The following is a 25,138-nucleotide window of genomic DNA, read 5'->3' as shown; positions in this document are numbered from 1 at the left end:
TACTGGATTTAATCGTTGAATTGCTAGACAAAAAATAATCTTAATGAAAAAAATGTCTTTCTTTCCTGAAAATCTTTTTTTTGATCATAAAATCGTCTTGGTTACAACTGTAATCCTTGTTGCCTGACGTATTTGGGGTCCCTCTGGAAAACGCCACAATCCTGAACCATGTTACGCAGTTGAGGAACAAAAGCTGACAGGCAAGCGTGTCAGGACAAATGAAGCTCAACACATAACCTTCCCAATGCCCTGTAAACCAGATAATGGGCCCACCAGGTATCTGGAGCAACCGTTGGAGGGCAGAGCACAATGACGAATTTTAAAGCAATGTGGAGACTAGTAAAATAAAATATCTTGCGCAGTGATGGGTGTCGCCTGGCCCGCAGCTCCTACATATGTCTGCTAGACAGGCGCTCTTTTTTATACCCCCCACAAATTTGTAAAAAGCGGAGAAACAATCACTCTGAAAAGCAGGGAAGCCGAGGGGACACCTGTACTGATACATCTGACCCTTAAAGCAGGCTGGAAAATGATCTGCGTCAGGGCAATCAGAGCATAACAGCATGCGTTTTTCAGGTCAAAGCTGTAACCCAACCCTGGTGCTGAAGAACAGAAACATGTGTTTCTGTATCAGCCACCCGAATGGTAGCCCGATTTTAGAGAGGACCAATTCGGAACTCAAGAACCAGGAAAGGGCGAAGCCCACCGCTTTTCTCGGATGTATGGACCGACCAAATCGACCAGCAAACAGGCTAGAATTAGTAACCGAGCTGCTGCCTGCATTAAATATAGATTATAGGAAAGGTACAAATACCCCTGCGGCAGAGCAACCAGCATTTTTTTTTTTTTGTTTTTTTTTTTTTTTTTTTTTTTTTTTTTTAAGGATGGCTCAACCCGGAAAGCAAGCGTCCCGAAGTAGCTCCAGGCTGCTAAGGCAGCCTTACCTGATCCACAATACCGCGTTGTTTCCACTAGAGTGCGAGGAAGCGACGTGTCCTGCATCCCCAGTTTAGACGGTGAGACCATGTGTTGAGCTTGGGTGAGAGGAAGACCTGTGTCGCTCACAGACAAACTCAACATGTTTTAAGAAACCCAAAGGACATAGAGAAAATCGCTCTTTTATTGAAGGGGTGGGTACCTGCTGACCCATAGGTCAGAGGCGGCAGCGGTAGAGAAAGCCCTTGTCTTTCCCAAGGGTATTCCCAGAGCAATCCTCTAATCCCTGGGTAGTCTGCTTTCAGGAAGACCTGTTTCATGCAAGGCAACCCAATGGCAGACTCCGCCCCCTAGGTGTGGCCAGCTCATCACCCCCGAAGGGGAGCGGAGCAGTCCTGCAGTTGCGACAGGCAGACGAAAAACGCGGCCCTTCCATGGGCACTCCAAGTTCTTTTGCTGCGTGTGAACTGCCCAAGACCACTGGGAAAAGTCCTGAACAGTGTCGCCGAAGAGGCTGGCCTGAGAGACGGAACACCAAGAAAGCGAGCTTTGTCGGTGTCACATATCTCTACTAGGTTCAGCCAGAATAACACTTTTAGGCCACAAAATGGACATCACCTGACCGAGGGACTGCACAGAGACTTTTCAGTCACCGTACGCAGTTCCTGTATCAACCTCGAGTCAGAACTACCCTTGTGCATGTCAGAATCATGGCCTTATATAATGCAGGAGGCCCATAGCGTGCAGGGCGGAGGCGGCATGGCTTGCAGCGCTGTGAGCCCAGCTTTACAGCCCGGGCTGGCATCACCACAGCTCATTTCTGACTTGTCAAACTGACGGTGTTACAACTAACCCCATGTTACAACACTCTCCGGTCTTCCCTACATAAGTATAGGTTGTTACTCTGCTTGAACCAGATTAAGAAGTATGATATTTACATGGTTAATAACAGGAATTGTGATGAAGTAGATATTCCCCGCTGGGTACAGCACGCACACACACACTCACCACGCTGTTTTCCTTTCCCCTCCGTCTTATTGTCAGCTGAGCGGGTGCACACTTGACAGCCCATGGACAGTTTCACACGTTACATTACCCTGCATGTATGATTGAGATTCATCCCAATCATACATGCTATGCATTGTCTCATTTATGTTGTGTATTCTGTGTTTGTTGTTCATCCCGCGTGTTTGGCATAGTTAGTCTTGCTGGTGGCACCGGCAAAACAAAGCGATAACGCGTCAACCGCTTATGACGTCATGGGTTGGCGCTGCACCGGTGCGCTGAGCTTGAAATCGGGCAAAACCATTATCAAATGTGTTAAAGACGTGTTAAAGACTGGCAAAGAAAACAACATGCATTTGTATTAGTGGTTTTATTTTGTTTTTATGTTGAAATAAGGTTTTGTGTTTATAAGATATGACTGTTGTATATATGTATGGAGGTTACTGGAAAATGCAAAGTTTTAAAATATGGTACGTCCAAAGAAGGGGCGGAGTCTGGCCTATAAAAAGGGATGCCAGACTCACATTTATCACTTATTAACCAAGTCGAATGCGAGCATGCAGCAGTAGTGCCTTGAGCAACACCTATCAAAACAAGTATACTGAGAATACCTTTTGTGTATATTTTGTATATATCTTTTTCATCTTTATTTTCCTGTTTGTTGTTTCTTTGTCACTTTGTCACTTTTTTTGCATTGGTGAAACACTATATATTTTTCATGCCATCACTCATGGACTTTTGTATATATCTGTGGTGCTGTAAATAAACTACACCTACTACCACCTTATCGTAGTAATACTCCTAAATTTTCTTTTGTGTGGTTTTTCAATGCTTAAGACTAGAAAATCAATCTGACAACTGTATTAATAAAATTATAGCCACAGGTAACTGTCTAGACTCTAGAGCTACACTTGAAATTTCTAAATATTTATAATTACAAATTATTTATTTATTTACTTTTATATTTTATTAAAGTTATATTTTGAAAATGTGAATGTGTTTAAACTTCCATAATATTTGAGGGAGGGGGCACAAACATACAATTTTGCTTAGGGCACCCATTTGGTTAGCAGCGGCCCTGCTCAGCATCTAACGTTAGCTCTTCCCCTCAGAGAAATTGCTGGAAACGTTAACGTTAATAGCTTGGCTGTGTTGTAAAAATCAATTTCGAGTTCGGGCTCTAAATTTAACAGTGCCGCTCAGGTCAGGTCGGGTCGGGTCAAACAATCTTGGGTATGGGCCGGGTTTGGGTTTCAGTTTAAAGCCCATGCAGACCTCTACATTGAAGTCTGTGGTAGTAAGCATGGGGAGTTTCATGCCGGCCCTGTTTGGTGGCTAGGGCAATGATCAGTCTGTGTTTAGAGGCTGGGTCTGAGAACTCTTTTAGGTTGGCTTGTTTCAGCTGCTGGTAGTCCAATTGAATGTGTCCTGGCTGTCAAGTCAAGAGGTGTTGCACCTCTAGGCTAGAGGTGATCCAAAGCAGAAATAGTTTATTTTGGTGGTTCCACGACCGCAAGGTGAAAGTCAATGTCTCACAGGTAGGCGTGGAAGTCATGGTCTCCTGCAAGTTCTGGTGTAAATGCCTGGATATTTCTGGCCATTCAGTTGAGGTCTTTAGTTGTCACTCCATGTGCTGTTTCAGGGCTTGCCTGAATTGATCCTTCTGTGGCTGCAGAGGTTTCCAGGAAACTGCCTGATGAAGTGTCAAGCAGATGGCTTTTGCTCCCTCCTTTGTATCTAAATAGGTTTTTACTGCTGATTGTGTGACATTGAGCAGAGTATCTTTTAATTGCAGTTTCAGGTCTTTCTGGCTAAAAAACATTAGCCTTTATAGACAGTGTTTCTTGAGAATCTTGAGATTGGTTATGTTCAGCTGTGGTTCATGTGATAAATCCTGCCTCTTGTGTTCATGTGCGCTCCACATTCACGAATCAGTCTGAATAAACAATATAATGGTGTTACTGGGAAGACTAATTGAAAAAAGTAAGTAAACAACTCACACACCTAGATAAAACTCCTTTGCTAGGTCAAAATGTGACTTAAAATGGCATGAAAACATGATCTTTGGAGTTTTTAGTGAGTAATCAGCTTGGTGAAATTTGAAGTAAATCTTGGTGTCTGTGACCAACATATACCTAGCTTTGATGACTGATGATCTGAAAAATTAAAAAAATAGTTAAAAGTTATCTATTAAGAAAAATAGCTGAACATAAGTTAACAAATAAAATATTTTGTTTAAATGGTTACTGCCTTGAGTTATTATTTTAGAATAAATGTAAAATGCTTAAAAACATTAACTTGATTAAATTCGTTTTTGGTTTTAATAAATAGATTATTGATTGACTTACATTGTTAATGTAAAAATATAAAATACTTATTTTGTTTTCTTTTTCTGATAGTGTAAGTAAGTTTATTTAAGAAAATGTGACTGGGACATTAATTTACATTTGATTAAAGAAAATGTGTCCTCATTTCAGAACACCACTGCACTTATGTATAGATAAATAGATAGGTAGATAGATAGATATAAAGATATATCATTAATTCATTAAGTAACACACAACTGTCATATTAAGTATGTTGGACTTGTGGACTTTATACGTATCACAAGTTGTCATGGTGCATACATGCACTAAGTTTGATCATTCTATTAAGACATAACATGTTTTTCCCCTTTCTTGCTAATTGGAAGTAGAAACGTGGGCAGCAGGGTCCTGACCAAAACTCTGTCCAGAACTGCTTTCAAGTGGCTTAAAGCCAAGGTTTTCCACAGCGATCCCAAATGCACGCAGCTTTGCTTCAGAGGTCTTCAGCAGGTCATTATGTGCCTGTGGATGGAAATAAACAGCTACACTTAATAACGACAGGCTAACATCCATATATAGTCCATATATATTGTATGACATTTTCAAACTGACATGCTATTTTTAAATTAATATGCAACAATAAATGTTTTATTTAGTATTGTGCCTGTGTCACATGACCAACATTTAGTCACATTTCAGTGAAGATTAATTTAACCCTCTGGTTGTGTTCGGGTCAAAGATTTTCTTTTTCCTGAATATACTAGTTAATGTTATCGCATTGGACTCAAACTTACTGACTTTGTTCACACAGGGTATAAGTACATCTCAGAAATTTGTTCTGAATTTTCGTAATTTTTTGTGGGATTTATTTCACTTAGTCACACTTGTGGTGTTCCCGGTCAAAAATGACCGGACTACAAACAACTGCTCATAAATCTGTCATTATGCTATATTATCACGAAATATTGGATTCAGTCTTTTTTTGTCAACTTGTTTTCTTTCATTTAGGACTGGTTTTGCATTTCTATTTGCATCCGATTAATCGTAGGCCTCATTTATCTGAAAGAAGGCACCTAATTTTTTGAGTGAAAAAAGCATTTTTTGTGAATAATTTTCACAATATGAGATAAAAAATTATGAAAATTTGCACTGTTTCTCACACTAGTGTGCTTTAATGTTTAATCAGGAAGTTTGCTTTTAAATGCTTTTATTTTGTACAAAATTGCACAAAGTCACACTCATCAAAAACGGCCAGCCATTGAAAGCGAATGGGAAAGATCACAAAAAACAGGATCTTTATGAATCCAATCTCTAGTGATAATATAGCATAATGACAGATTTATAAGCAATTGTTTTTTGACCGGGAACACCACAAGTGTGATAGGAATCCGAACACAACCAGAGGGTTAAGCTTTCTTTTCAAATTCATTGACAGAGACAAATGTGTTCTGTCATGCTATTCTGTTTTTTTATTCTGCTAAAGTGTTTTATGTATTTATGTGCAAATGAAGTTTGATTTAAATCCTTCATGAAGCCTTATACAGGAACAGGTTCTCACCTTACAAACTCGTGCCACTTCATACTGTAAGTCTCTGATAGTGTGGTTTTTGGACTCCAAAACTTCCTAAACAACAATAAAACTCACAATTTTATACACATTAACAACCACTTCTGTAAAACTGACTTTTATTTTTCTAATTCAGTCATATATTATTGTGGAGGTCCACTGCAAATACTTTTATGTAACTATGTACACACAGAAATGTACCTCTAGTTTATGGGTGACCATGTTGAAGGTGCTGGGGTCTAGGTTGGAAGCAGACAGCACCTCACTAAGCTGTGCTTCCTTTTTTTTCAGCGTGTCATTGAGTGCACTCAGTTTGCACTCCAGTAGCAGGTTTTTAAAGCCACTCTTCTGCTGAACCTCCTGGATTGCTTTAGAGAACTTCATGTACAGCTCGTCTCGCTCCGACTGAACCTACACAACAAAATGTCTTCAGTTCTTACACATGCAGTAATCCTAATCCATCAATATGAAAAATCTGAGAGATAACTGTTATCCAATATAATAATGTTGTGGAAAAATATAATAAAACAAATAAAAAAATTATCTGGCTGGTATGTACTACTGTAGTGTGTACAGTACACAGAACAGAGATTCCTATAATGCCATGGCAGACATGTTATCAAGATGAAGACATAACATTTTTTTTTCTACTAAGCTGTCATAAGACCATTAAGTCTACTAGTTCAGTGTGTTATAAAGGTCTGATGCTGTTCCTCAAATTACCTTAGTAAATCTCTGTTCCAACACTTCATGCACCCACTTAAGCTCCTTTATTTCTCTCTCAGATATTTTGAGACGAGCTCTTGTTCTCTGACAGCAAAACAAACAACAAAATTCCATACATTACAAGGATCAATTCAAACTATTGCTATAAGTAAGGGATAATCAACGGTTTGCCGTGCAGTAAAGGATTTTAAATGTACAACGTGGAGGCGTAGAACCGCAAAATGCATTTAAAATCCTTTAATGCACAGCAAACTGTTGTTTATCCGGCTTATTCCATGGTCATTTGCCAAGTTATAGACAAGTTAAAACTAGCATTGCTCTTTGCAGCGCAATATTTGACCGAATGTGTTATTTTCGTTAGTTATGGCTTGTTAACTCTTGCATTCTGCCCGCTTCAAATCAGACACAGAGATGAAATAGTGCGGTAAGATCACATTTATTTGAATGAATTACAGTATTTATTTAAAATAATTATCGAGAGAGATAGAGAGAGAGAGCGAGAGAGCGAAAGCGAAAGGAATAAAGGGAGATGACAGTTATGTTTGCATACCTGCAAGCTGCGTTTGCACGTCTCTCTCTACAAAAAAAACTATTAATTAAAAAACGGCAATTTTACCACCTTGTTGCTGAGGAATGTAATGCAGCGATCTAGTATCAAGGCTATTTTATTAATTTTTCTCGCTGTCTCTCTCTCTGTGTTGTGTGTGTGTGTGCGTTTTTCTGCATCAATTGAAGCAGCGCATTAATATAGAACGGTGATTAAACTGACTTGGAACTACCTGTGCATTAAACGGTTTTACTGCATACCTGCCATCCAACCAGAATCCAGTATTCTGACAGACCATGGAATAAGTAACATTTAACACTATCACAGTTCAGCATCTGCTACGGTAGACCCTGAACATACAGCTAGAGCGCTCCTGTCCTTCTCATAGTTGGCGAGTCGTTTCAGGAGTTCTGCGACTTCCTCTTTGGCCTTTTGTGGAGACTCTCTAAGGTACTTATTCTCCTCAAGCACTTCAGCCATCTCTTTATTTCTCTTCTCCTCCTTCCTTTTCATCTCCTTCAACTCTTCCTGCACACATTTCACCAGACAAGTAAATGAGTAAGAATTTAAAAATAATCACACAAGCATACTTAAATATAGCTTGATTGCCAGATACATAAACAGAGTTAATGTAATAATTGTGACAATGCATTGATGACTATGAACAAAGCTTCTAAAAACAGCTTAATGAGAGAAACTCCATAATGTGATTTATGATCATAAAAAAAAAAAAATTGTATGCAAGCGTTCACGTTAACATCCAGTAGCATTTTGTTTTCACCTTGAGTGACGTGATAAGGTCCAGATTCTTGTAGACAATGTCACTGAAGTAGTTTCTGATGTCTCTGAAAGCTTTCTCATGATTCTTCATCAGCATGTTAATGTGACTGTTCTTTCGCTCCTCAATCTCATGAATCTCTGTTTTGCGTCTTAGTTCTTCCTCCTGCCGTAGTTTCTGCATCCTTTTCTTATATTTAGACTCAATTTCTGTGACAACATTTTCACTCCCATGTTAAAATCATTAAATCAAGTTTTTACTGCCTGTTTTGCACATTTACACTGTTACAGTATTTAACTGAGAACATTTACTGCTCATCAGGGTACTTCAAAATCAGAAAGTGAAAAAAATCCAAGCATTGCATTAAATTTACGAGAAAAAAAAAAAAGAAAAAGAAAAAAGAAAAGAAAACACATCATTAGTTAACCAGTTTGCACTTGAGATGATTTTTTCATTACTATGCAACCCCATTCAGTGCTTATTTAGGTAATGCTAAAACCATGACAACCAATGTCCAGGTTGCACATGGATATGTTATAGAACACACTTTTGTAATGGTCACAAAATAATTTCTTTATTAAATGTAGTACCTACTCTGACAGTACATGATTTTGGACATAGCACATGTTTCCCGAATAAAACACACCTGATTCAACTCATCTCATTAGCAGAGTTTTGAAGAAAAAAAAATTCTCTCAATCACTACTGCCTACAATATTCCACTAATATTGAAGGAGTGGATGAAAACAAAGGAGCAGGGTATTTTAAGTCTGTGGATTTACTTGCATGGATTATTGTTTACATCAAGACAAGCAATATCCTAATGCTTATTAAGAGTATCAATATTGATTTCATGTGGATTTTAAGTCTAGAAACACACAGCTGGCTTAAGAATTAATGTTTACAACTACACTTACACTCCTGTTTATTAAACAAATGCTTTTTTAACTTTCACAAAATAAATCTAAGCTGCTCAATTCATTGAGTGTAAAGTATAAAAGTAGCAAATAATATATATATATAACGTTCGCCATTGATCAACCCTAGCCTGTACCACGGATTATTTTTGTGTTTTGTCCTAACATACCTGTTTGCCGTTGTTCGACCTTGCCTGATTTATGACGATGTCTCTGTCTAAAGCCAATAAAGCTCTGCATATGGATTTGCCGCTTCACAATCGTGGAGGATGACCTCCTCAAATGCCCTGGTCTTTAATGGGGAGTTTTGCTCAGCTAGTCTCTACAGAGTCCCCTACAGTAGCTCACGAGTGTTAAAGGAGAACTTCACTTCCAGAAAAACAATTTACAAATAATTTACTCACCCATTTGTCATCCATGATGTTTATGTCTTTCTTTCTTCAGTCGTAAAGAAATTATGTTTTTTGAGGAAAACATTTCAGTATTTTTCCCCATATAATGGACTGCTATGATGCCCCGATTTTGAACTTCCAAAAGGCAGTTTAAATGCGGCTTCAAACTATCCCAGCCGAGGAAGAAGGGTCTAGCGAAATGATCCGTTATTTACATAAAAAAAAAAAAATTTAAATACTTTTTATTCTCAAACGCTTGTCTTGCCTTGCAGTCCTTGAACTCTGTGTACTCTGGCTCAAGACAGTTAGGGTATGTCGAAAAACTCAAACCATATTTTCTCGCTCAACTTCAAAAATCATTTCAAAATCATCCTACATCATTGCAGAAGTTCCGACCCAGTCTTTGCAAAGTGAACATGCAAAGAAGATCAAACACCCTTAACAAATAGGTAAAACAGACATGACAACATGAGATGGGAGTTTTTCAACATACCCTAACTGTCATGAACAGGAACAAAAACAGTCCATGCAGAGTAAGACAAGACGAGCATTTGGCATTAAAAAGTATATAAATTGTATTCTTTTTATTAAAATAACCGATTGTTATGCTATGCACTTCTTCCTTGGCTGGGATTGTTTACAACTGCATTTGGGATCATTTGAAGCCGCACTTAAACTGCATTTTGGAAGTTAAAAATTGGGGCAACATATCAGTCCATTATATGGGGAAAAATGCTGAAATGTTTTCCTCAAAAAAACAATTTTTTTTAAGACTGAAGAAAAAAAGATGACAAGGGGGTGAGTAAATTATTTGTAAATTGTTGTTCTGGAAGTGGAGTTCTCCTTTAAGATTGAGTGAACATGTCCACTGAAGGATTTTCACCTTTTGAGAATAAATATCTTAATTGTCATGCTGAAAAAAGCATGACAATGAGGGTAACATCTTCTGATTCTGTATTTTCTGTAAGTTTTTGTATTGCATCATTGTGCCCCAGTAGCCTGTGGAAGTATTTCAGTTCTATACAGAGAAAAGAGACATTCTGCACTGGGGAGAGTTTGCTCTTTTCCCAGTTGACCTGAAGTCCCAATTGAGCTAGGTGGTTGAGACCACGCCCTGTGGGCGGGCGCAAACTAATTCTCACGAGTGTGCCAGGATTAGCCAGTCGCCAAGATAATTGAGAATGCGTATGCCCATTTTCCTGTGAGGGGCAAGGGCAGCCTTTGCGACCTTCATAAAGACGTGAGGCGAGAGGGACTGGAAAGCCTGTCCTTTAAAGGCAAACCGCAGGAACGGCATGTGTCTTGGAAGGATCGATACATGAATGTACGCATCCTTCAGGTCTATTGCCACAAACCAATCCTGATCCCTGACACACATGAGAATGTGTTTGAGGGTTAACATTTTGAATGGAAATTTGTGAAGGGCCCAATTTAAAATTCTCAAATCTAAGATTGGTCTGAGTCCGCCACCCTTCTTTGGGTACAATGAAGTAGGGGCCGTAAAACCCCATTTTCAATTCGGCATCCTTCACCAGAAGTATTGTGATTTCCGCTCAGAGGACCACAGCATTCTCGCCTCGGACTGAGAATGCCACTGAACTTGGGTGGACACCTCGTGAGCTGAATCGCGTAGCAGAGTCAGATGGTCCTGAGAAGCCAACGAGAGGGACTGGGAAGGTTCAGCCAATCTGTTAAACTCTCCACCAGCGGTTTCAAGGGAATTACACCAGACTTTACCTTAAGTGGTGGTATTGTGGCTGGTCAGAGCAAAAAGCACAGTGGCTGGAAGTGAGAAGTTCCGAAGGCCACCGGCTGTTTTGTCCGCTGAATTCATCAGGTAAGAACCGACCAGAGGATTGTCCGTGCCAGGGAGATTATCTGGATGGTGAATTCAGTGTTCTAGAACATGTGGAAACACAAGATGCATGCCAAACATGTTCTGGTTAGAAATATCAGCGTCTGGCCGTCTCGTGGAGGGCCATAAACACTGAATAAGGCCCAGAGAAGAAGGAAATTGCTCTTTTATTGACCATGTGGACCACTGGGCGGGTCTGGCTGCAGGGTCGGCTTCCTGAGCTGTTCTGGCAGGGGGGCTTCCTCTCCGCTGGGGGGGCAGGGATGGAACTTGACCCTCGTAGAGGCAGGATGTGTTTGATAGCCCCTGTCTGCTTTTTTACTGTGGAGACCTGCTGCGCAAATTCTTCATCCTGGCCGAGAAAGGGGCCTTCCATGATTTCGTCAACTCCTCTTGCACTTCCGGGAAGAAAGACACTGGGGTCGAGTGTGGCCTGGAGTCACGGTCATCACCCAGATACCAGTCATCCAGCCCAGAGCGTTCAGGGCAAGGTGGAGAATTTCACTCCAACCCGACATCCGCCACCGACTGGGCTAGCTCAGACGGGGCTTCAGCATCAGCTCCAAATAAGAGATCAGGCCCGTACTGAGACGAGCTATCAAAGTCATCCGGAAGCTCGACCAGTGAACACAGGGGACGAGCAGCCTGCGGGGATTTACCTGGCAAGACTTCGCTAATTTCCCCTCGCTCTCCTTCATCGCACATCGCTGCAGCCTCATATCAGGAAGTTGAAGGACGGGAAGCAGTTGAAGTGAGTCGCGGCTTCTTCATAAAGAACACAACTTTTGAATGGACCATGCTTAAGGGCATGTCCTTGCAAGCCTGACATGAACCTTTAGCGAACGCTGCTTCAGCATAGTCACGGCCCAAACACTGAGCATAATGATCGTGCCTATCGGTTGGTAGAAACCAGAATGACACGGGTGGAAAGGCATGTTGTAAACACACAAACCAACCGTGTAGCTCTTTCAGAGAAAATTGCTCTTTCAGGAGGAAAATCTTTTCTTTAAGATCACCGTCGAAGCACCCAGGGGAAGCACCCACTTAGCTGTGCTTGAGAAGGGAGAGACTGCTGCCGTGCCGTAGATCCAATGACGAAGAGGTGAATGGCGCTGCTTCTCACAAAGAGACACTGCATTCGGCTCCAAAAAACAGAACGAGTGAGGAGATGCCACACTGGCCTATTTATAGGTCAGCTGTAGGTAGTGTATTCATTCTGATGTAAAACCGTCACCTGAGAGCACTCTAATACTATTGTCATTTTATCTAAGCCCAAAACGCTGCTCGGGAGAGTTTTAAGATTTTAAAGTTTATGGAGTTTATGGTGCCCTTTAAAGACGAAGAGCGAAACTCTCAAGTGTTCAGTGTGGCCTAACACGCTGGCCGGGGCTTGGCCAGCTACGCATTCTGCACACCCAATTTCACTGACCTTTTCTCAATGCTGTCATAGGTGTGGGCTCCCAAGAGCAACCCCTAGTGTTGTATCACTCGACACAAGGTTCGAGTGAATGACAGAAAGGGAACTAACAATGCTACTAATTCTACTACTAACAAACAATATAAAACATACTAAGATGTGATGAGCTGCTGGGTTAATGAACATTAATTACGTTGTCTGCATTCACTCAAACTCATTTGTTGAAATCAAAACAGTGACAGTAATAGGTGAGCACCAGCAAATGAGATTTACATTTGTGCATTACTTTGGCCTACTACAAAAGAAACCGGAAGTGGCTTCTGCTTGTTTATACACTGCGTTCCATTGATCTCGGAAGCTGAAAGCTGGGAATGATGTCACACTCCAGTGGACCATGTTCCAATACCAAGAAAACTAAGATGGACATGTCCATTGTTAGAAATACCAGTGGATTAAAAACACATAAGTGGTATTGTGCACAGATAACGCTGGTGGTGCTGTTGTTAACTTACAACATCAACTCTTGATAATGAAGATGTGATGATAATTTGGTGGGTGATTTAAAAATGTTCATTAATCACCTGTAGGTAGTGTATTCATTCTGATGTAAAACCGTCACCTGAGAGCACTCTAATACTATTGTCATTTTATCTAAGCCCAAAACGCTGCTCGGGAGAGTTTTAAGATTTTAGAGTTTATGGAGTTTATGGAGTTTATGGTGCCCTTTAAAGACAAAGAGCGAAACTCTCAAGTGCTCAGTGTTCAAAATGACTAAAGGCAAGTGAAATATCTGTATTACACTTATAGTTAGCCTCCAACTCAACCACTGGCAAGTGAAATCTAACAACTTCTTATAGCCAGTGGCAAATGATAATTACATTATTTGGTCACCTAGCATGAAAATTTAGTTGCACATGCCAGTGATTTACTTGCATTGTAGAGGGTTGATATAGTGCTCAAAATTAGTTCTATGCAACAAAAAAATGTTGTAAAAATGCAGCCCATTCAAATCTATAAAGACAAAGACTTTACCTTGTACTTGTCTGGCAAATTCATTTCTCAGAAAAGTAATTTTCTCATCATGTTTCTGTTAAAAGACAATTTTGTTATTTTCATTTGAGATCTAATGCAAAAATGTAATTGTCATTTTAACTGTAACCATTTTAGCAATCATTTTGCTAAATACAGTGAGGGGGATAGGGATTAGTGAGTTAAAAGTTATAAAAACATAAAATCTGTTAGTTTGTCCCTTCCTCCCACACCATGTAATTTGCATCCTGATTATATCGTATTATAATCATACTCATACCAGATGAAGGCTCCTGATCACATTCTCACTGGACAGCTCCTGCTCTTTAACGTCCACTTTCAAGCAGCACATGTCCTTCCGCAGCTGATTTTCAAGGTCAGCATGTTCCTTCTGCAGCAGTTTGGTGCTGACAACACCTTCAGCCTTCAGCTCAGAAATCATGTTCTGCTGTTCATACAGCAAGTGTTTCACCTTCTGCTTATAAACCTGAACAAAACAAAATCATATCACACAGTGTTGTTCATTATGTTGGGGGGGGCTGGGGTGTTATTTGGGATTGTTTTATTAGTGTTTATTAGTGTATTAGTGTTTAGACTTCGATACGAAACCTGACTAAAATATCACGATACTACTACTGAACCGATACTACGAATAAGCATAGAACGACAGAAAAAGTAACTGAATAATAGATGATCCAAATGGAGATCATAGTTGTTTTATCTATTAAAACAAAGCATTTCATCCCCCTTAAAAAAAAATATATATATATATATATATATAATATAAATAATCACATTCCAGTGCCACTACACAGGATTATGGTGAACAACTACCAAGCCTACAGGAGTGTAGAGGTCTTTGCTATATTGGTAAGTTAGCTTAAAGGATAAAGCCAAATCTTATTTCATAATATAGTAATTTTATTTCACAACAACAATTCATATCATGACATAGTCATTTTTTGTAATTTTATCTTTGTTATTAATAATAAGAAGACACAAATTAAATAAAGAGGGTTTACTTCCGGTTCCGGTCTCCTGTTGCAGAGTGTTGTGCGTTTGTAGCTCCCTAGAGTTTTATTCTTCTGAGGAAATCTCTATTTTACTATTACTTTCTGTTGTTTAAAGTGATAAAATATAGCTTTTTTCCCCACCAGATTTCTGTTATTATCCATCAAACTAATCCGATCGCTCGTTTTTAATCTATAACCGCCAGTGCAACGCCGCGCTGTGCGTTAGCATTCCGTTTGCCGGTTAGCCTGCCATTTGCGTTCCCACTCACGTCTCTATTCACGTCTACTACCGCTTTCCTTTCTTCCCTCGCTCTCGTTGATCGCTCGTTTTTATTGTACAACCGCGAGTGCAGCGTGTTTGTAGTGTGTTAGCCGGTTAGCTTGCCATTCACTTAATTTTTCTCTACGCCTTTTTCTACACAAGTTCATCAGACAACAGTGGTGAGTTGAAATCATTCTACATCTACGGTGAGTAATGGCTTCTTCTCCTTTCCTGGTAACCTGCATCACCTGTCATATGTATAGTTTATCAATCTCTGTCGGCAGCGAGGGATTCACATGTGATAAATGCAGGGAAATAGTTAGGCTGACAGAGAAGATTTCAGAACTAGAGACACGCATCCAAACTTTAATCGAGGATAGTAAGAATGTGAGGGCATTAGATATGGCTTTGGATGCGACTAGCTTAGGAAGTCCCGTACATTGTTCGGTTCCGGTAACTTTTGCAGCAGGGCAACTGGGTGACTGTGAGACGGCATAGTCGCGGGTCAAAACACCGCTCTTCCGTTCCGATCAGAACATCAAACAGGTTCTCCCCACTCAGTGACGCACCCACTGAGAAACCTGATCAAAGTGCTCTAGTTATTGGCGATTCTATTGTACGGAACGTGAAAATAGAGACACCAGCCACCATAGTCCAATGTTTACCGGGAGCCAGAGCGCCTGACATCTTGGCAAATTTAAAAGTGCTGGCTAATGCTAAACGTAAATTCAGTAAGATCGTTATTCACGTCGGCACAAATGATGTTCGACTTCGCCAGTCGGAGATCACTAAAAATAATGTTAAAGAGGTGTGTGAACTTGCAAGTACGATGTCAGACACTGTAATTTGCTCTGGTCCCCTCCCTGCGTATCGTGGTGACGAGATACATAGCAGACTGTCGTCACTGAATGGCTGGATGTCTAAGTGGTGCCCGCAGAATAACATAGGTTTCATAGACAATTGGACAAGTTTTGGGGCAGACCTGACCTGTTGAAAAGAGATGGTCTTCATCCCTCCAGGGGTGGTGCTGCTCTTCTCTCTAGTAATATGGCATATAGTCTTAGAGTTTGCACTTGACTAACTGGGGCCCAGGTCAGGAAGCAGACAGACTGGCTAATCCGACCGTCTGCTAGCCGCCTCACGTCACCAGAATCAGTTAATTCTCAGCACATAGAGACCCTTTCACCTAGATATCATGCTATAGAGACTGTGTCTGTTCCCGAGCTAGACAATACAAAAGACGTCCAAACCAATTTAAGAGTAACAATCTAATCAACGTTCAACAAATAAAAAACTTACATAATACAGAGAAACAAATGATAAAACTTGGCCTTTTGAATATCAGGTCCCTCTCGACAAAAGCGCTTTTTGTAAATGATATGATCATTGATCATAATCTAGATGTGCTATGTTTGACAGAAACCTGGCTAAAATCAGATGATTACATTATCTTAAACGAGTCTACTCCTCATGATTACTGTTATAAACATGAGCCACGTCTAAAAGGTAAAGGGGGAGGTGTTTCTACAATTTATAGCAATATTTTTAGTGTTTCACAGAGAGCGAATTTCAAGTATAACTCATTTGAAGTAATGGTGCTTCATATAACATTATCCAGAGAAACAATTGTTAATGATAAATCCCCTATGACGTTTGTACTTGCTACTGTATACAGGCCACCAGGGCACCATACAGATTTTCTTCAAGAATTTGCTGATTTTATATCTGAGCTGGTGTTAGCTACAGATAAGGTCTTAATAGTAGGTGACTTTAACATCCATGTTGATATTGAAAATGATGCGCTGGCAGCTGCATTTACAGACATTCTAAATTCTATTGGAGTTAGACAACAGGTGTCCGGTCCCACTCATTGTCGAAATCATACTTTAGACTTAATACTGTCACATGGAATTGATGTCAATGCCGTTGAGATTCTGCAGCAAAGTGATGATATCTCTGATCATTATCTAGTCTCGTGTATTCTCCAGATGACTAAAACTGTAAATTCAACTCCTTATTACAAGTATGGTAGAACCATCACTTCTACTACAAAAGATTGCTTTCTAAGTAATCTTCCTGACTTATCTGAATTCTTCAGCATGTCCAATAGCTCAGAAAAACTTGATGATGTAACAGAAACTATTGACTCTCTCTTTTCCAGGACTCTAGATACGGTCGCTCCTCTGCGCCTAAGGAAGATTAAGGAAAATAGTCCGACCCCGTGGTATAACGAGCACACTCGCGCCCTAAAGAGAGCAGCCCGGAAAATGGAGCGCAGCTGGAGGAAAACAAAATTAGAGGTTTTTCGTACTGCTTGGCGGGAATGTACCCTATCGTACAGAAAAGCGTTAAAATCGGCCAGATCTGACTACTTTTCGACTCTTTTAGAAGAAAACAAACATAACCCTAGGTATTTATTCAATACAGTGGCTAAGTTAACAAAAAATAAAGAACCAACAGGCACTGACTATGCCCATCAGCATAGCAGTAATGACTTTATGAACTACTTTACTTCTAAGATCGATACAATTAGAGACAAAATTGTCACTATGCAGCCGTCAATTACAGTGTCGCATCAGATAGTGCGCTATAGATCTCCTGGGGAACAATTCAACTCATTCTCTACTATAGGTCAGGAAGAATTGTATAAACTTGTTAAATCATCTAAACCAACAACTTGTATGCTAGACCCTATTCCATCTAGGCTACTAAAAGAGATGCTTCCAGATCTCATAGATCCTCTGCTAAATATTATTAATTCATCACTGTCATTAGGATATGTCCCCAAAACCTTCAAACTGGCTGCTATTAAGCCTCTAATTAAAAAACCACAACTTGACCCCAACGAATTAACTAATTACAGACCTATCTCGAATCTCCCATTTCTGTCAAAGATATTAGAAAAGGTTGTATCCTCACAGTTATCTTCCTTCCTACAGAAATATGATATCTGTGAGGATTTTCAGTCAGGTTTTAGACCGTACCATAGTACTGAGACTGCTCTTATTAGAGTTACAAATGATCTACTCTTATCATCCGATCGTGGTTGTATCTCTCTGTTAGTGCTACTGGATCTTAGTGCTGCGTTTGATACTGTTGACCACAACATTCTCTTGAATAGACTTGAGAATTATGTTGGCATTAGTGGTAGTGCATTGGCATGGTTCAAATCGTATCTATCTGACCGCCATCAATTCGTGGCAGTAAATGATGAGGTATCATATCGATCTCAAGTGCAGTATGGAGTACCACAAGGCTCAGTACTAGGGCCGTTACTCTTTACGCTTTACATGTTACCCTTGGGTGATATCATCAGGAAATATGGTGTTAGCTTTCACTGCTATGCTGATGATACCCAGCTCTATATTTCTTCGCGGCCTGGCGAAACGTACCAATTTGAAAAACTAATGGATTGTGTAGTTGAGTTAAAAAATTGGATGACAAGTAATTTCTTACTGCTAAATTCTGAAAAAACAGAGGTGTTAGTTATTGGGCCTAAAACCTCAGCGTGTAATAACCTAAAACACTGTCTAATACTTGATGGCTGTTCTGTCAATTCTTCGTCATCAGTTAGGAACCTAGGTGTGCTGTTTGATGGTAATCTTTCCTTTGAAAACCACATCTCTAGTATTTGCAAAACTGCATTTTTCCATCTCAAAAATATATCTAAACTACGACCTATGCTATCAATGTCAAATGCTGAAACATTAATTCATGCGTTTATGACCTCACGGTTAGATTATTGTAATGCTTTATTGGGTGGTTGTTCTGCTCGCTTAATAAACAAACTCCAGCTGGTCCAAAATGCAGCAGCTAGAGTTCTTACTAGAACCAAAAAGTATGATCATATTAGCCCGGTTCTGTCTACACTGCACTGGCTCCCTATTAAACATCGTATAGATTTTAAAATCTTGCTAATTACTTATAAAGCCCTGAATGGTTTAGCTCCCCAGTACCTGAGTGAGCTCTTATCGCATTATAGTCCCTCACGTCCGCTGCGTTCTCAAAACTCTGGCAATTTGATAATACCGAGAATATCAAAATCAACCGCGGGCGGCAGATCTTTTTTTTTATTTAGCGCCCAAACTCTGGAACAATCTACCCTACAATGTTCGGGACGCAGACACACTCTGTCAGTTTAAATCTAGATTAAAGACCCATCTCTTTAACCTTGCTTACACATAACAAATCCACATTCTTATAATTCAAATCCGTTAAAGGATTGTTAGGCTGCACTAATTAGGTCAACCGGAACCGGGAACACTTCCCATAACACCCGATGTACTCGGTGCATCGTCAGAAGAATGGCATCTACGCTAATATTAGTCTGTTTCTCTCTTATTCCGAGGTCACATTAACCACCAGATCCAGTCCGTATCCAGATCAGATGGTCACTGCAGTCCCCCGGATCCAGTCCGAACCCAGCCCAGATGGTGGATCAGCACCTAGAGACGACCTCTACAGCCCTGAATGTCAGCGGAGTCCACATCAACTAGATGAGCCCCAGAGACGGATCCACATTAAAGACCACATCACCTAGACGGCTGTCGGCACAAGACCACGGGAACTTTGGCCAGAGGAGAACTGGCCCCCGACTGAGCCTGGTTTCTCCCAAGGTTTTTTTCTCCATTTGTCACCGATGGAGTTTTGGTTCCTTGCCGCTGTCGCCTCTGGCTTGCTTAGTTGGGGACACTTTCTCTTAACACAATATTGCATTTTATTTTATTGTTTTTGATTAACTACCTTTACCTATAATGTGAGTGTTTAATGTTGCCTTTGGCATTGTTGATGTACTGTTTCCTATTTAATACTGTACAGCCGCCTTGTCACAATTCTGTATTGTTAAAGGCGGTATATAAATAAAGGTGACTAAAGAGGGCCCTATGAAATCTTTTTTTTCCCCTAAATTCCATTTGAATTTTTCTAGACTCTGTTTTAATGGTTACATTAAAAAAATGTATCAAAAAGCATGTCTAATTAATTGAAATCATGAAACTTTGAAATCATGAAACAGAATTTAACAGCAATTTATTAAAAGTTTAACAAAAATTAAGTTTTTAAGGCCCTATGGAATATGTTTTATTATTTTTCTCAAATTCAGTTTTGTTTGTGAATCTCTGTTTTCCATTAATTTTCTGGATTCTATTTTAATAGTTTCATTACATTTTAATAATCAAAAGCATGTATAATAAATTTATAAAGGATAATTAAATTTGATAAAGAATTAATTTATTATAGGCTATTTATTTCTTTATTTAGTTGTGTATTTACAATTTTCTGGTAAATAAATTCTGATAAATATTTTTTTCTGGTAAATATTCCTTACACATTGTTTGAATAATATTTTTATTATTAGTAGTAGTATTATCTTTATATTAAGTAATATATTAATATATTTCTGACTGTCAAATTAAATTGAACTTTTATTTTGACGGGTTGCTGTGAAGGGGGTTTCAATATATGATGATGCTTATGAAGTGACTCTCAGAGCAGTTCTAGAGATTATGTTCATGTGTTCTTGTTCTTATATATTGAGGCGGCAGAGGCTGAAAACACCACGATCGTCATGCATATGTGTGTAGTAAACAAAACTGCGCGTCTGCGCCATTCACTAACACAGACACGCAGAAATACGGCTCTTATTAAAATGCATATTTAAAGTACCGTTACTAGTAAAATGCGGAAACATACCGTTTTTAAAAGCAAGGTATCGCGATACTTTTTAAGTACTGGTATATCGTGCAATGCTAGTTTTTATATAGGCTGTACACACACACACACCGATCAGGCATAACATGACCACTGACAGTTGAAGTGAATAACACTGATTATCTCTTCATTACAGCACCTGTTAGTGGGTGGGATATATTATGCTGGGTACACACTAAAAGATATTTAAAATCTTATAAGATCTTCAAAATGTGAAAGATCACAAACATGAGGACGAAAATTCCTAGATTTAATCGTTTTGCTCCTATAGTGTGTGGTCTTCTGTCAGCGGGCTTTCTGATTAGATATGGTTTCATTTCACGTGATAATCTCCAGATCGTATGTGCGTTTGTCCTCGGAGTTCCCCCCACATATCAGGATTTCAACATATATTCAACATTGAATATTTACAATTCACGATCGGGGTGCCTCCGACGTTCTTCTGAGCCAATTCAGTCACTCTTAACACACCTCACCACAGGAAAATCTGATAAGATAATCTTTAGAACCACCAAGACAATCGGGACATTACCTAGGATTGTCGGAAGAAGAGAAATCGTCCCAAAATCAACCCAATTATCTTGTGGTGTGTACCCAGCATTAGGCAGCAAGTGAACATTTTGTCCTCAAAGTTGATGTGTTAGAAGCAGGAAAAATGGGTAAGTGTATGGATTTCAGCGAGTTTGACAAGGGCCAAATAGGCCTATTTCACAACGTGACATTCACGAGCCGGGAGTAGGGTAAACTCTTTTCCGGTAAAAGCGCTGCCAGAACGGCGGAGACTAAAAATAGTCAATCTTGTAGCGTGTGTGTGTGTGTGTGTGTGTGTATGTGTATATTATATATATATATATATATATATATATATATAAATAACCTCATATATATATATATATATATATATATATAAACATATAAACATATATATATATATATATATATATATATATATATATATGCGCTAGACTTTAACATTGTCCGTCATTCTAACGGACAAGGTCGTAAAAATTCCGTCATAATCTATTAACCGTCATATTAATTTTAATATTTTAATCATTATAATTATTTAAATTGCTTTTATTTTGTTCACATTTTCATTTTTAATCCTAAACTTACATGACAACAGCGCAGTGTTTAAAAATGACAAAATACGCTAGGGCTGAGTAAAAAAAAAAAAAAACGTTTCTCCATAGATTCTCAATAGATTCACATTTTGATGAACCAATATCGATTCCTAAATACCAATCGATCTTTTAAAATATCAATTGATCTATGCTGTTTTCAGATGATGAATACACAGATGATGTACACAGTGCGCCTGCCTTCCAGTAAATAGCATTAGGCTAGGCTTTGTGTTGTTTAATACGAAAGTTTCACATTTCAAATTCTGTCCATTTCATTAGGAAACTCAAGCAGTAAATACCGTTTTGGCGCTTCTTAATGTGGCGTGATATATCGTTCATATATCATAGTACTTCTGTGTACTCGCCTGTGCGTATAGCAAAAGATTCGTGACAGTTTAGTTTATGGTCTAGATCCAGTGCTCTGCTGCTACATTGGACTGTGTATACATACACACATACACATACATATATATATATATATATATATATATATATATATATATATATATATATATATCATATCCTAACTGCAGATGGTGCTCTTACTGCTAGAATTAATCGCTACGTTTGATACATTGATACGATTTACATTGAGACAAGTAATGCATTCTAAACAATCATTACCTAAATCCTGAATGTATTTACCTTAAGCTGATGTGGTTTCTCTTTCGTAATGACCTATAACACCTGCCCTAATTACCACAATAATGTTTGAGACTGAAGTGTCCAAACACACACATAAACATAGTTATTAACAGGACATTTTTATTATTATTATTATTTTTATTATTAATAATAAACCACTTTTTAATTCATCCATAAAGACAACATTGATAATTCGGAGATATCATGACAGCTGTCTAACATAACACACATACCTTGATAATCAAATATAAATTGCTCTAAAACGTATTTATAACCCCTGTGCAATTTTGATCGCCTCACGTCTCCCTGAAAACTATCAACAAAACGGACAACATCTGCTATTCTTATTGTTGGTAAATTTGTTAATGATTGGGAGAAGACGACTTCGCACTCGCACTGACAATGAATGAATGAATGAATGACGATCGTGACGGGCGGCGGCACAACCGGAAGTACCGCTACCCTACTTCCGTTCTCGGCCAGCATATTGTGAAATAGGCCTATTGTGATGACTAGACGATTGGGTCAAAGCATCTGCAAAACTTCTGCACTCTCTTTCTCTCTCTCTCTCTCTCTCTCTCTCTCTATATATATATATATATATATATATATATATATATATCATACAAAATATATTTAAAAAAAAAAAAAAAAAAAAAACCTGTCAGCACAGTTGTCTGGACATGCCTAGTTAACGCCATGAAGGTACTATGTTTTTTATCATAAAGAATAGCAATGTACAGTTAAATAATTGCAAGAATTACTAGTAATTACAAATACATTTACATTTAACCCTGATTAATTAATTATGAATATAATATTAATAAATTATGAATAAATTATAGAAAACTTTTAATACCTTAATTTCCACTTGGTGGCGCTCCTCACCCTCCTCCCTTTCATGCTCTCTATTTCTTAGTTCACACTTTTTCTCTTCCAGTTGTCTTTTGGTGATTTCCCAAAACGTGTGGATTTTGTCCCTCTCTAATTGGAAATAGTTGCGTTCCTCTCTTTCTCTGTCCAGCTCCTCTCGCAGACGCACAATGTGCTCCTCCAACTACAAAACACTCATGAGTTAAAGGCAAATTGGTACAATAAAATAAAAATGAATAGCTGCCATTAACAAGGTGTTCTTGGTTTTATTTTAATTAGTAGTAGTAGACTCTACACAGATGAAAAAAAAAAAATCACACCTGCTCTTTAGACATCTCATCTGTGGACAAGCCATCCACTACTGTTGGAGTTTTGCCCTTTATGGACTTGTTAGAAGATTTTCTTTTTGGCGGCTGGAAAATGGACAGAAAAACAGTTTAAGTGTAACCAAAGTGAAGTCTATTGTGTTGGATACCCTACATTTCTATCACACACGACACAGTAAACTATTACCACTTTTCCCTTACAAAAATGAATGGTTTATTAAAGTCAAAGTGTAGTAATCAGGGCTTTTTTAATGCCATTTGTATATATATAGTTAATTTATGGTTACCATGGTTGAACTACAACAACCTGGTTTTATTTATTTATTTATATTATTTTGCGGTTAATTTCCGCAAGGGATAACGTTATACATATTGATATACTATTATTGGAATGACACATATATATATATATATACACACATATATATATATACACACATATATATATATATATATATATATATATATATATATATATATATATATATTGCAGGGGACACATTTTCTATTTAGTTTTCCGAAAATAGTTTGTACTAAACATATTTTTTATTAGACTTTAGCTTCTAGTATATTAATCGGTAAACTAGCGTCTCACCATTGGACTAAAAACACCAGCGATACTGAGCCATATTCATTTATCCCCGCTTAAAGTTTATCAGTAAATACAAAGACGACGTGATTTTATAAATGTTTAACATGTTCTTACCATTATTTGTGAACGCGTTATTATCACCTCAAACAAAAACAGAGTGGCTTGTCGCTTCACATGCTGAAACTACCAAACAACTGTTTCCTAGCAACGTGAGAGCTCGCCTTCTTCTTCTTCTTCTTCTTCTTCTTCTTACGGTGGTTCGAAAACAAAAAGTGCACTGCCGCCATCTATCCCCCAAATGGACCATTGACACTCATCCAACATGCACTCATCAAATACCCGACTACACCAACCAACGCAACATCACGTTTAATTTATAAACTCACGTAAGGGCTGAAGGCTTTATCCAGCGCTGCGTGTTCAGCTCCTTTGGTTTCAACCTCAGACCACATGAAGAAGAAGAAAAAAATAATTTTAACAAAAATCGTTTACATTAACTTTTTCAGATAGCATACTTAAACATTAATCTACTATTTCTACCTGCACCTGGTTTTAGTAGATTTTATATATATATATAAATCTCTCTTTCGAATCAACTCTTGTTTTACATTAATATTAACATACATATACATAAGTAAAGCATATGGTCACACTTTATTTTAAGGTCCAATTCTCACTATTAACTAACTGTTAACTATTATGACTTTTGCCTCAATAAACTCCTAATTTGCTGCTTATTGAAAAGATGCAGAATAAGGTGTTGATATGTTCTTTATAAATAGTTATAAACAGCCAACATGCTATTAATATGCATGCTAGTTAATAGTGAGAATTGGTCCTTAAAATAAAGTGTTACTGTATATACAGTGCACAGCATAAATGAGTACACTCACTCTAAAACTTAACAAATTCAACAATTACTCTTTACTTAGAATACATGTTAGGGTTCTTTAGAGATGTTCCAACAAGCCTGCTTGATCAATTGCCAAAGAAGAATGTCAAAACTGTTCTGGAAAATAAGATTTTCTTATCGAAGTGATAAAACGTTATGTTGCAAAAATGAGTATGAAAAAAAATAAAAAATATTGTAGGTTTAAGGTATTTTTTTGATTTTTGAAC

The 25,138-nt window shown here is 38.4% G+C and overlaps 1 protein-coding gene across 2 annotated transcripts; it reads right to left on the bottom strand.

Annotated features, from left to right (window-relative positions):
* Positions 1-919: 919 nt before the first annotated feature.
* gas8 (growth arrest-specific 8) lies at positions 920-24,258 on the bottom strand. Of its 2 annotated transcripts, XM_051102557.1 has the most exons (12): positions 24,134-24,258; positions 23,422-23,514; positions 23,088-23,285; positions 13,756-13,962; positions 13,479-13,533; positions 7,869-8,074; positions 7,448-7,615; positions 6,538-6,624; positions 6,016-6,225; positions 5,806-5,871; positions 4,661-4,769; positions 920-3,877 (listed from the first exon to the last, which is right to left on the bottom strand). In XM_051102557.1, exons 1-12 carry the CDS (start codon positions 24,134-24,136, stop codon positions 3,873-3,875), a joined length of 1,407 nt encoding a protein of 468 aa, XP_050958514.1. In that variant the 5' UTR covers positions 24,137-24,258; the 3' UTR covers positions 920-3,872. The 2 variants fall into 2 exon arrangements, with proteins under 2 accessions (XP_050958514.1, XP_050958513.1); XM_051102556.1 differs by lacking the exon at positions 920-3,877 and having other exon boundaries at positions 4,518-4,769.
* Between the last annotated feature and the right edge of the window lie 880 nt (positions 24,259-25,138).

The sequence above is a fragment of the Labeo rohita genome, unplaced genomic scaffold, assembly GCF_022985175.1.
Source record: "Labeo rohita strain BAU-BD-2019 unplaced genomic scaffold, IGBB_LRoh.1.0 scaffold_252, whole genome shotgun sequence".
Lineage (NCBI taxonomy): Eukaryota > Metazoa > Chordata > Actinopteri > Cypriniformes > Cyprinidae > Labeo > Labeo rohita.
Note: the sequence above shows the minus strand (reverse complement) of the source record. Positions and strands in the feature narration are given on the sequence as shown.

Coding starts and splice junctions, on each gene's coding strand:
- gas8 (XM_051102556.1), bottom strand. Junction 8,075..13,478: donor ATTTGCCAGACAAGTACAAG/GTAAAGTCTTTG, acceptor ATGTTGTCACAG/AAATTGAGTCTAAATATAAG. Junction 7,616..7,868: donor ACCTTATCACGTCACTCAAG/GTGAAAACAAAA, acceptor AAATGTGTGCAG/GAAGAGTTGAAGGAGATGAA.